The 13,622-nt window shown below is 37.7% G+C and overlaps 1 protein-coding gene across 2 annotated transcripts in view; it reads left to right on the top strand.

Annotated features, from left to right (window-relative positions):
* Positions 1–13,622, top strand: part of LOC136858645 (poly(A) RNA polymerase gld-2 homolog A) — a 384,677-nt gene that overhangs the window by 344,452 nt on the left and 26,603 nt on the right. For both annotated transcript variants that reach the window (XM_067138357.2, XM_067138358.2), the window contains exons 9-10: positions 9,966–10,143; positions 10,350–10,465. In XM_067138357.2, the coding sequence (XP_066994458.1) occupies positions 9,966–10,143; positions 10,350–10,465 (294 nt within the window). The remainder of the gene's footprint in view (positions 1–9,965; positions 10,144–10,349; positions 10,466–13,622) is intronic.

The following is a 13,622-nucleotide window of genomic DNA, read 5'->3' as shown; positions in this document are numbered from 1 at the left end:
CTCACCTTCAGCATTCTTCTGTAACACCACATTTCAAAAGCTTCTATTCTCTTTCTTTCTGAGCCAGTTATCGTCCATGTTTCACTTCCATACAATGCCACGCTCCACACGAAAGTCTTCAAAAACATCTTTCTAATTCCGATATCAATGTTTGAAGTGAGCAAATTTCTTTTCTTAAGAAAGCTCTTCCTTGCTTGTGCTAGTCTGCATTTTATGTCCTCCTGACTTCTGCCATCGTTAGTTATTTTACTACCCAAGTAACAATATTCATCTACTTCCTTTAAGACTTCATTTCCTAATCTAATATTTCCTACATCACCTGCCTTCGTTCGACTGCACTCCATTACTTTTGTTTTGGACTTATTTATTTTCATCTTGTACTCCTTACCCAAAACTTCATCTATACCATTCAGCAACTTCTCGAGATCTTCTGCAGTCTCAGATAAAATAACAATATCATCGGCAAATCTCAAGGTTTTGATTTCCTCTCCTTGGACTGTGATTCCCTTTCCAAATTTCTCTTTGATTTCCTTTACTGCCTGTTCTATGTAAACATTGAAAAGGAGAGGGGACAAACTGCAGCCTTGCCTCACTCCTTTCAGGATTGCTGCTTCTTTTTCAAAGCCCTCGATTCTTATCACTGCAGACTGATTTTTATACAGGTTGTAGATAATTCTTCGTTCTTGGTATCTGATCCCTATCATCTTCAGAATCATAAATAGCTTGGTCCAATCAACATTATCGAATGCCTTTTCTAGATCTACGAATGCCATGTACGTGGGCTTGTCCTTCTTGATTCGATCCTCTAAGATCAGACGTAAAGTCAGAATTGCTTCACGTGTTCCTACATTTCTTCTGAAGCCAAATTGATCTCCCAACTCAGCTTCAACTTGTTTTTCCATTCTTCTGTAAATAATAAGTGTTAAAATTTTGCAGGCATGAGATACTAAACTAATGGTGCGGTAGTTTTCACACCTGTCAGCACCGGCTTTCTTGGGAATAGGTATAACAACAAAATCGGATGGGTCTTCTCCTGTCTCATACATCTTGCACATTAAATGAAATAACCTTGCCATGCTGGTTTCTCGTAAGGCAGTCAGTAATTCAGAGGGAATATCATCAATTCCAGGTGCCTTGTTCCTATTTAGGTCACTCACAGCTCTGTCAAACTCTGATCTCAAAATTGGGTCTCCCATTTCATCAGCATCAACAGCCTCTTCATGTTCCAGAACCAAATTATGTACACCTTTACATTGATACAACTGTTGGATATGCTCCTGCCATCTTTCTGCTTTGTCTTCTTTCCCTAGAAGTGGCTTTCCATCTGAGCTCTTAATATTCATGCACCTAGATTTCCTTTCTCCAAAGGTTTCCTTGATTTTCCTGTATGCAGCATCTACCTTTCCCAGGACCATACAGCCTTCGACATCCTTGCACTTCTCCTTCAGCCATTCTTCCTTAGCTACCTTGCACTTTCTATCCACTTCATTCTTTAATCGCCTGTATTCTTTTCTGCCCTCTTCATTTCTAGCATTCTTGTATTTTCGTCGTTCATCAATCAGGTCTAGTATCTCCTGAGTTATCCACTGATTCTTAGTTGATCTTTTCTTCCTTCCTAACATTTCTTCAGCAGCCTTACTGACTTCATTTTTCATGACTCTCCACTCTTCCTCTATAGTGTTTCCTTCAGCCTTTTCATTTATTCCTTGTGCAACATGTTCCTTGAAACAATCCCTCACACTCTTTTCTTTCAACTTGTCTGGATCCCATCTTTTTGCATTCTTTGCTTTCTTCAATTTCTTCAACTTCAGATGGCATTTCATGACCAACAAGTTGTGGTCAGAGTCCACGTCTGCCCCTGGGAAAGTTTTGCAATCCAACACCTGGTTTCTGAATCTCTGCCTAATCATAATGAAGTCTATTTGATACCTTCCAGTGTCTCCAGGTCTCGTCCACGTATACAGCCGTCGTTTGTTATGTAATTCTGTTCCTTTCTGTACAGTACTTCTACAGTTCTACACTAACATTTTTATGTCATCCCTACTTGACTTCTAGATCCCAGTACCCTTATCACCGCTCCCTAGTCCTCCCTATTTCCCTTAATGTCCACTCCAGAAATAAGTGAACTTGATGTACAACACCTTGCATCATCCTAGCAACTGCTAGTTACTGATCGTGGTGACAGCTGCACGATATTTGGCAGCGAGCACTTTGACATTTCTGGTATGAGATAGAGTTTGAGGGATGTTCCACCATACAACACATTGTAAAATATATTCATTTATAAGAAGACAGGTTTCAACTGCCTTGGAGTCATCATCAGTTCTTGTTGAAAATCAAATCAAGGGGAATCTGAAAACAATCATAATAAAAAAGTATATACCTAAAGACGATTGCCTGGAAACACATCAGTGGGTTGCAAAACATTACCTTGAAATGTAACGTACACATGGTAAGCAGTACTTGGAACTTAAAAAGTTCTTAGTTCTGGCTTAAACTGTCTTGTGTTCATGGAACATGGAACACTGGCAAATACGCACTGGTTGAAAATATACACAAATATAACATGAACACTTATAATGGTATGATACACATGGCACTTTAAGATTGTTCTTGGACTTGATAGTCTTGTTTCTATCTGAATAAACTGGATGAAATATATACACATTGAAATGAAATGTACAAAGACATAAACTACTTGGCATTTAAAAAGTTGTTGGTTTTGCTTTAAAAATTGTCATGTGTTCGTGAAACACAGAATTGAACTGTTGGTCTTGTTTCAATCTATTGGAAACAAATGTACTATCGTAGTTGAGAATATACACATTGACTGAAAATGTATACACTGATATATAAAACACATGGCACTTGAATGTTCTTAGATATGAGTAAAAATGCTGTCCTATGTTTGTATAACTCGGCATAGACTTATCAGTCGGTCTTTCCACAATCAACTGGATTATGTGAACCTTTTGAAACAAAACTTGATGACTATTTTACCACACAATCACATGAAACTTTTGGTAATTTATGAAAGTTCTTGGATCTGGGCTAAAACAATCGTAGTTGAGAATATACACATTGACTGAAAATGTATACACTGATATATAAAACACATGGCACTTGAATGTTCTTAGATATGAGTAAAAATGCTGTCCTATGTTTGTATAACTCGGCATAGACTTATCAGTCGGTCTTTCCACAATCAACTGGATTATGTGAACCTTTTGAAACAAAACTTGATGACTATTTTACCACACAATCACATGAAACTTTTGGTAATTTATGAAAGTTCTTGGATCTGGGCTAAAACACTGCACGTGTGTTTGAAGATACGGAATAGACTATGGACCTTTCATCTACATGGATACATGAATCAGCTGAAATTATACATTGGCTTGAAATGCTTAGTATTTTAAGAAAGATCTTGGATCTTATTTAAAATTATTACCATGTGTTTGTGGAACACCATGAACCTACTACGCTGGCGTAGCAGGGGGAGAGGTGATAGTCCCACGTGGCGCGTCCCAGGTGGCGGATAGGGGGGTCCTAACCGGCTTGCCGGCGGACTTCAGGGAAATAAAATACCTCTCGCGGACCAAACACACTACCCCCTGCGGGTGGGGGACGCAGATGTAGAATACAACCGCAGTATCCCCTGCCTGTCGTAAGAGGCGACTAAAAGGGCCGACTAAGGGATGATTGAATTAGGACCACGAAACTACTTTTGATTCGTACCATCATGTGGGAAACACCATGGGTTGCCTGTACTTGCGAGTAGTAACCACTACATTAGGTACGAAATAGGTTTGTGATTAGTAGTAGCAGGTACAATACTTGTGAGTAGTACCATCTTGTGTGGAACACCGTGAGTCTTCGCTACTTTTGATTAGTACCCAAACATGACAAATACCATGGTTCTACTTTACTCGCGACATGAACCATCTGAGGGGCCTTAGACCTGGTTTTTGGATCCCTTTAGACATCAAGCACCCTCGATTCAGGACTGTGCTTTATAAGTGGTCCCTTGGTCAGTAATAGTGTAATTTATGACCTTTTTTGAGTCGGATCCACTGGTTTTTGTTTGGTTATTTCTTGTTTGTTTTTGTTTTTTTGGGTTCATATCCATCCATTCATTTTTCATGAATTTTTTTTTTTTTCGTCAATGGACTTTTTGTTATTTCATTTCGTACCGTTAGGGGCCGATGACCTCGATGTTAGGCCCCTTTAAACAACAAGCATCATCATGTTTGTGGAACACGGAACATAATTGTCGGTCCTGTTTCAATCAACTTGAATATATGACATAGTTGAAATGAAAATACGTTTGACAATGAAAACATTTATAACTTGCTGATTTTAGTTTACATAATCTTCCAGTGTCTTAGGATAGTAGTGGGTTGCAACCCACTCTTTTTTTTTTTTTTTTTGCTAGGGGCTTTATAGGTCTTATGGCGACGATGGGATAGGAAAGGCTTAGGAGTTGGAAGGAAGTGGCCGTGGCCTTAATTAAGGTACAGCCCCAGCATTTGCCTGGTGTGAAAATGGGAAACCACGGAAAACCATCTTCAGGGCTGCCGATAGTGGGATTCGAACCTACTATCTCCCGGATGCAAGCTCAAAGCCGCGCGCCTCTACGCGCACGGCCAACTCGCCCGGTACCCACTCTTCTAGCGGCACGTCAACGCAAGCGGGAACAGAGTGAACACCCACCTTCCATGCACGTTTCCATAAGCCAAAGCCATGCCATCACCATTCTACATCAACAATAGTTGACGACAGTTACAACTGCATAAGCAAGTGTTCCATAATGCAGTATGTTCCCCAGCTCCTCAACCAACTTAAATCTACTAATAAGTTTATTCCATACTATCCTAAAACACTGCAAGATTACGTAAACTAAAACCAGCAAGTTCTAAATGTTTTCATTGTCAAACGTATTTTCATTTCAACTATGTCATATATTCAAATTGATTGAAACAGGACCGACAATTATGTTCCGTGTTCCATAAACACACGATGATAATTTTAAATTAGATCCAAGATCTTTCTTAAAATACTGAGCATTTCAAGCCAACGTATAATTTCAGCTGATTCATGTATCCATGTAGATGAACGGTCCTTAGTCTATTCCGCATTTTCGAACACGTGCAGTGTTTTAGCCCAGATCCAAGAACTTTCATAAATTACCAAACGTTTCATGTGATTGTGTGGTATAACAGTCATCAAGTTTTGTTTCAAAAGCATATATTCCATTTGATTGTGGCAAGACCGATTGATAGTCTATGTAGAGTTATACAAACATACGACAGCATTTTTACTCATATCCAAGAACATTAAAGTGCCATGTGTTTCATATCAGTGTATACATTTTCAATCAATGTGTATATTCTCAACTACGTTAGTACATTTGTTTCCAATAGACTGAAACAAGAACAATCTTAAAGTGCCATGTGTATCATACCATTAAAGTGTCCATGTTATATTTGTGTATATTTTCAACCAGTGCGTATTTGCCAGTGTTCCATGTTCCATGAACACAAGACAGTTTAAGCCAGAACTAAGAACTTTTTAAGTTCCAAGTACTGCTTACCATGTATACGTTACATTTCAAGGTAATGTTTTGCAACCCATTGATGTGTTTCCAGGCAATCGCCTTTAGGTATATAATTCTTTATTATGATGATTGTTATCAGATTCCCCTTGATTTGATTTTCAACAAGAACTGATGACTCCAAGGGAGTCGAAACTGGTCTTCTTATAAATTAATATATTTTACAATGTGTTGAATGGTGGAACATCCCTCAAACTCTATCTTCAAAGCAAATCAAAATCTCTTTATTTGCAAAGGAGGTGTCTACCTCGGTGGCAAATGGTACACTAAAATACATTATTGTCAAGCACTAAATATTAAATTAACAAGAGAAGAAAATTTTCCTATAATACAATATTATACAATTTATGCTAACAATGTTTTCTATTAAACACACAGCTCATCCTTAATAAATTTATATTGTTTACAAAATTCTACTTATAATATCTCCTGTACTACTTAAAAATATAGTCATCTGATATACAGTATGTGGAATTACTCCAAATGATACTATACAACTGGTATAAGATTAATATTTACATTGCATTTATTTATTTACTTTTTTTTTTTTTTTTTTTTTACCCATTCTGGATCCTAAGTAGCATAACGACCTGCTGCGTCTTAACCAGAGCCCCTTTTGCCACCACTTTTCAGAGTTCCTGAAGGGCCTTAACAGCTACCGTAGCGGTCCCAGGGCCCTCGAAGTCCCCACTGTACTTCACCCCTACAGGCAGTCCCCTACTTGGGCTGTCCAAACTTCTCAGACCAGGGGATGGAATTAATTTATTCACACACATTTTTTATTTACAATAACCTGCACTGGTCGAATGCCCTCTAACACTTCATTTATTTTCTCTGTTGCTGTTTATTCTCTTCTTGAAATCTGTACAGATTTTGGAAAAGGATCAAACACTACCCCTGGTAAACTGTTCCACTCCTTTACACCCTTCCCAATGAATGAAAATTTACCCCAATCGCTTCTGCTAAAATTCCTTCTGATTTTATATTTGTGGTCAGTCCTGCCGATATAATTATTTTCCAACTGAAGCCTCTCACGGATATCTCCCCATGCTTCTTCTCCTGTATAGGCTCTATATAATCCTATAAGTCTAGTTTTCTCCCTTTTCTTACTTAAAGTTTCCCACCCAAGTTCCTTTAACATTTCTGATACACTACTCTTTCTCCTGAAATCCCCTGTTACAAATCTTGCTGCTTTCCTCTGCACACTATCTATTTCTTTTATTAGGTATTCTTGGTGAGGATCCCAAACACTGTTTGCATATTCCAATAATGGACGAACCATACTCGAGTAACTTTTTTCTTTTAATTCTTTGTTGCATCCTTTAAGTAGCCTCATTATGACATGTAACGATCTGTATGCTTTCCCAACAATGTCATCAATATGACCCTTCCAGTGCAAATTACTTTCAAATCTCACACCTAAGTATTTGCACTTGCCATCTTTTGGGATAACTACCTCATCCAAAGTATATTCAAATTCAGTTTTAAAGCTCCTGTTTGTAAAAGTTGTAACAGTTGATTTGCCTCCATTAACCTTCATATTATTTTCTTCAACCCATTGTTGGATACTTTCAAGGTCCCTTTGTAATTCTGAACAATCCTCAATGTTGTTTATTTCCCTATAAACAATTATGTCATCTGCATACAATCTTATTTTTGATGTTATATTGTTCCCTAAATCATTTGCGTATATTAAGAAAAGTAACGTAAAGTAAAGTAACATAAAGTAAAGTATTAGTTAAACATCAACAAGGGAATAAAGATCATAACCTATGGCTTTCTGATATCACAGGATGGTTGCCTAGTTGTACTGCCTCTTAAAACAGTAATCACAAGCACATCTGCCCATCATTTCTTTCAAATGACCATACAGGAAGTAATCCAGTGGGTGGAGGTTTGGTGACCTCAATGTTAAGGGTACTGGTCCTCCCTGACATGACCATCTGTGCTGAAATTGGTGCGTCAGTTCTCATTGAGCCGTAACACCGAAATGTGGCGAAGCCCCATCATGTTGGTGCCACATATTCTGTTGAGCGGCAGGAGGGACGTCTTCCAATAACACTGACGTAGAAAGAGGGTGTTCCATAATCTGTCAAGGCATTCTGGGAGAAGATACGGGCTCAGAAGTCAACTGCCAATGATCTTGGCCCACACATTGTTGTATGTATTAAATATGGCTGCACGGGTGAAGATTGCCTCATTGATCCAAATTATCCGTTCTAGTGTCTAAGTAACCCAGCATTTAAGAACTACATTACCGGGCAAGTTGGCCGCACGGTTAGGAGTGCACAGCTGCGAGCTTGCATCCGGGAGACAGAGGGTTCAAATCCCGCTGTCGGCAGCCCTGAAGATGGTTTTCCGTTGTTTCCTATTTTCACATCAGGCAAATGCTGGGGGTGTACCTTAAGGCCACGGCCGCTTCCTTCCCATTCCTAGGCCTTTCCTGTCCCATCATCGCCATAAGACCTATCTGTGTCGGTGCGACCTAAAGTAAATAGCAAAAGAAAAAGAGAACTACATTCCAATTCATTAAACAGCCAAAGACAATGTGCCGTGCAGCGCGTTCAATCAGCAGGCTGAAGATATTGAACTTGAGTGTGGTAGGAGTGCATGTCATAGGCATGGTGAACATAGGGTACAATACGTTGGACTCTCAAGGGCCAGGCAATCTGTTGAGTACTGTGAGTGGGATCCACAGCGTTTTTGCCCAAGATCCTCCCTCGCTATTGCAACGTGCGGCAAATCGGTGGTTTTCCCCTATCAACAATGAAAGGTAACTCAATTGTCTCAATTTTCTGCATCCTTCAATCTTGTCTTTCAAAAACGTGAGGTTCAGGGTGACATCACTGTGGATAAAGTTCCATGTACCACATACCGGCAATAGCAAGACGATTGCCACTCTCTCCCAGTACCCAGTAAATGTCCGAATATTCAGATGTACTCCAAGTCATAGCTGTTTTGTCTCCTCTTATTATTCTGAGTTCACACCAATGTTAGACTGACTTACCTAGTTTCAAGTGGGCAGTAATGGAAGCATGTGATGTTTATATTGCTTACTTTACACCGGTGTGCATTGTGTGCTGTGGGACTCCCCTGTTGTCGTGCATGACAACCACATCTGCACATAATTAGAAAGTGTGGGATGTTCGATGAGGACATGGGGTTGTTCCAGTAAGTGCTTAAACCCATGCATAACGGGCATAATAAACAGAATTAATACCTGTCCCATTTGACATGTAGGAAAACTGCAAGTCAGGGTATTATTATTTCCAGTTTTATTTCGGCATGTTTTGACATGGTCTGTTACATCCTGCTCTTTGGAGATTGTGTTTTGTTATAAGTAATGTAACTTTTTAAGAAAATGACTCCTTTTATTTATTTATTTATTTATTTATTTATTTATTTATTTATTTATTTATTTACATTTTATGGCCTTCATTGGACCACTCTAGCCAACTTTATACAAATAATTTTTTTAGTTTCCTGTCAGCCCAGTACTTCTTCATTCTCTCTGATCTTATCCTTCTTTCTTCATCAGAAATCACCCTTCCTATTGTCTGTCTGTTGATTCTGATTTGCAGTCTGGTTTGTTTGTGAGTTTCTTGATTTTGTCAGTTTTGTTTCTGAGGTCTTCCACTGTAATTTGTAGTTCATCCATATCTTCCTTGATTTCTGTAATCCACTTAATGTTGCACTTACTATTCCATAATTTTTCTATTCTCCTGATGATCCTGTTCTCTGGTGTCCTGATTAGATGTCCAAAAAATGAAATGCGTTTCTTCCTGAATGAGCTCATTACTGATTCTATTTCCTTGTAGACTGTTTCATTAGAAGCTACTCTCCAGTGTCTATCTTTTTGATATGATTTGTTGATGCATGTTCTAATGATTCTTCTCTCTATCTTGAGTATTTTGTCTATTTGTGCAGTGTTAGTTGTTTTGAAGATGGTTTCGCTTGCGTATGTTATTTATGGTTGAATGACTGTTTTGTAATGTTTTAATTTTGTTGCTATTAACAGGCCTTTTTTGTTGTAGGTATTCTTGGTGACATATTGTGCTCTGGTCAGTTTATTTATTCTGTTATGCCATGCTGGCTTTTCATGACTCCTTTTAATAGAAATGATATTACTTTCAGCTGAGAAGTAGTTCCTCTGTCTGAGGGACAGAACTGTAATGAGCAAGTGAGACCTCCTTCACTACATCAATTGAGTATGTGTGTCTTTGCTTGTACTCAAGGATATATCTCATTTAAGACAATTTCTCAGTTCTTTGTAAATGTATTCAAGTCAGGAAAACTCCTGCTTGAATAATATTTGTAAAAGAAGTCTTTTTCCTTCAATTTTCTCTTCCAGGTGGTGTATCTCCTCCAGTATTGCCTTGCCTTCATGTGATATATCAGGGCAAGTTTTCACCACACTCGGATATTCTCAGTATTGATATACATGAAGACATGCGCCCTTTCAACTCCGAAAATAAGCAAACTCTTGGTGAACTGCTATTTGAGTTCCTACGCTATTATGTAGAGTTTGAGTGAGTAGAAATATACACAGTAGTTAACTAATATTACTAATCTTAAAGGAGTTCTTATTCTGGGAAATTTATGGTATGAAATATACTTTTAATTTAAGTAACTCTATAATAATTTTATTCCAACAATATTCTTATACATTCTTATTTAACTGTGGAATGAAACCTTGTAATTAGTGAATAATTTGAAGTTTGTGTTAATTTTTCAGCTTCAGCCAATATGCTATTTCAATTCGACTAGCGTCCAAAGTACCCATTGAGGAGTGCCGAAGAGCGCGTTCCTACAAGAATGATCCTCATCAGTGGAAGTATCTTTGTATAGAAGGTAATTATGAAATACTGATGTGTACAATTTTGCTTATCCTTCCTTTCAATCCTTTTAATGATCGTTTTTTTGGAGTGAACTTCCCAACTCATTTTGTGGTCACCTTTATTTTTTGGTGATTTAATTGAATGTTTTCCTTGTCATTCTCAATTCACTAATTCTGAAGAGGTCAACCTTCTCCATCTGTTTGTATAGATCTTCCAGTCTTAGGATATCCCTCAACACATTAGTAACAAGCTCTGAACAGAGCCTGCTACCCCCTGTTGACCAGATAGCTCAAGCCTGGAAGAACAAAATTACACTGCTACTCTCAAACTACTGTAACTTGAATAGTATTAAAGATATCAACCTAAAACATGGAACGTATATTGACAAAATCACTTAGTACAGTGAACCCTTGCTAATTCGGACTGGTTTTCATCGCAAAGTAAAATGCAGTGATGCTGTATTGGGCATTATTCGCACCAAGGCCGTTCATTATAAAATGTCTAGCACCTCCCCCTCACCATTAGCTCCTAGATGCATGGCTGATACCGAGTATTATTACACTGGGCAACAAAATTTAAATTTTTGTTTGCTAAATGGAAGTGAAAGGGTGTTTCTGGTACACTTTTTTCTGCTAATTTCAAATCTGTTTTTAGAATTTTTCTATCACGCACAGTTTTTGAGTAATTTTCAAAAAATTAAAAAATGTTAAAAATTGTTATTCCTACTAAAATATATTATCTTAACTTAAATTGAATTTACATGCATTTTAATTTACATACACTTTTTTCTGCTGATTTCAAATCCGTTTTTAGAATTTTTCCATCACTCACAGTTTTTGAGTAATTTTCAAAAAATTTAAAGAAATGTTCCTACTAAAATTTATTATCTAAACTTAAATTTCATTTACATACCTAAAAAGTATGAGAGGTAGATTTTCAGCTGAACTTAGCTTGAGGAACATCCCTTTTGAGTGACCAGCAGTAGTCAGCCAGCATATTTGGACCCCATTTTCCCTGGTAACGGCTTTCAAATTCGACGATGTCTTGATGGAAACGTTCCCCGTGTTCATCTGAGACAGCGCCGAGATTTTCAGGGGAAAAGTCAAGATGCGAGTCCAAGAAGTGTATTTTAAGAGACATATTACATCCCATGTGTTTATAGTTTTGTAGAAGTTCACTAATATGTTCCCTGTAATTCTCTGATCTGTAGTTTCCTAGAAAGTCTGTGACCACCTTCTTAAATGATGACCATGCAGCTAGTTCGTATGTTTTTAACTTGCTTTCAAACACTATATCTTTCATCAGTTCTTTGATCTGAGGATCAACAAATACGCCTTCCTTTAGTTTAGCTACAGATATTTTTGGAAATTTGGTTTGGAGAAATTGAAATGCATCCGTGCTATGATGAAGTGCTTTTACAAAATTCTTAATCAAACCTAGTTTTATGTGTAATGGGGGCAGTATGATTTTGTCAGATGCAACAAGAGGCTGATGAACGACATTTTCCTATCCTGGAGTAAATGACTGTCTTTTTGGCCAGTTCTTTTGTATATAGTGATTATTTCTATCTCGACTATCCCACTTGCATAAAAAGCAGCAAAATTTCGTATATCCTAACTGCAAACCCAGTAAGAGAGCTACAATTTTCAAATCTGAACATATCTGCCAGGAATACTTTTCATGCTGGATAGCGGACAGTACCATTTTCATGTTCTCATATGATTCCTGTAAGTTAGCTGCATGGGCTACAGGAACTGATGGAAATGTATTTCCATTGTTAAGCAGTACCGCTTTCAAACTTCTTTTTGAAGAATTAATGAATAAACGCCATTCTTCTGGATTATGCTGCTGCCCTAGTAACTCGAAGAGACCTGTAACATCATTGCAGAAAACTAGTTCTTCCTTTTTAGAAAAAAGATGCTCAAATTCCTTTTGACGTTGGCGGAAGAAGCAGACTTTGGTATCTTTCTCTATAAGGTTCCAGCGTTTTAGTCTTGAAGCGAGTAATTCTGATTTGGCTTTAGACAAATTAAGATCACGAACCAAATCATTTAGATCTGATTGTGTAAGTAAATGAGGCTCAGAAGAAGCAGCAGAATTTCCTACAAGGGGTTGGTCATCATCCATTTTATCATCACATAACTCTTCACCAACATCAACTTCTTCATCTCCATGCATCAACGATCTATCTGGTGGAGAAGGTATAGGAAGCCCTGGACCATGTAGAACTGGTCTGGTTGCTGATTTCAGAGACGGATATACAACTGTATGTTTTGACTTTGAAGATATACCAGAGATATTAGTCACACAAAAATAGCAATCGGTCAAATGATCCGTAGGTTCCCTCCACTGCATCGGAATTCCAAAAGGCATATGGCGAGTCCCCTTCACCCATCCAGTCAGTAGAGTTACACATGAAGCACAACATATGTTAGGGGCCCAATTCTGATTCAGATCCATCTTGCAATCAAAATACAACTCATAAGCGTCCTTAATTAAAGTAGTAACACTTCGCCTCTGCGCTTTAAGGGTTAACTCGCCACATATATTACAGAAACTATCTGGTTTATTTTTACAGTTGCGAGGCATTTTTCACACAATAAAATAAAACACTACTGTATATTGAACACAAACTATCTCCTTTCAATAGACTTTGGAAGCACAACTCTATGCAGACAGTCGCATGAAAGAAATCTCTAATTCGACTGACAACTGCAATGTTTTAAAGTTTCAAATTGTTGTGGCAACAATGAATAATATGGAATTCTGTACATTCTTAAGAGAATAAAAAGTAAAAAAAATATAGTAAGAGTATGATAAACCAACAATTATAATAGTTTATTAATCTTTGTTAATGGTAGCATGCTAACCCGTAAATATGAAAACAAAGTTTTGAAATAACAAAAAAACTGTGGGTGATGGGAAGTTTCTGGTTTCATATTCGTAATCAGCACACAAAAGTACATAAGAATCACCATAAATTATACATTTAACAAAATCATTGTTGACCAGTGTTATCGGTCACAAGCACGTCCCAAGGTCAGTGCCTGCTAAGTTTACTTACTGAAGCCCACATAACGAGTTAGTTACATTGTGTAAATTCCATCTCTGTGTTTGCTTAAAGGTATATGCAAGTGATATACTATTGTCCTCGCTACAATACAGTAACT

The sequence above is a fragment of the Anabrus simplex genome, chromosome 1, assembly GCF_040414725.1.
Source record: "Anabrus simplex isolate iqAnaSimp1 chromosome 1, ASM4041472v1, whole genome shotgun sequence".
Taxonomy (NCBI): domain Eukaryota; kingdom Metazoa; phylum Arthropoda; class Insecta; order Orthoptera; family Tettigoniidae; genus Anabrus; species Anabrus simplex.
Note: the sequence above shows the minus strand (reverse complement) of the source record. Positions and strands in the feature narration are given on the sequence as shown.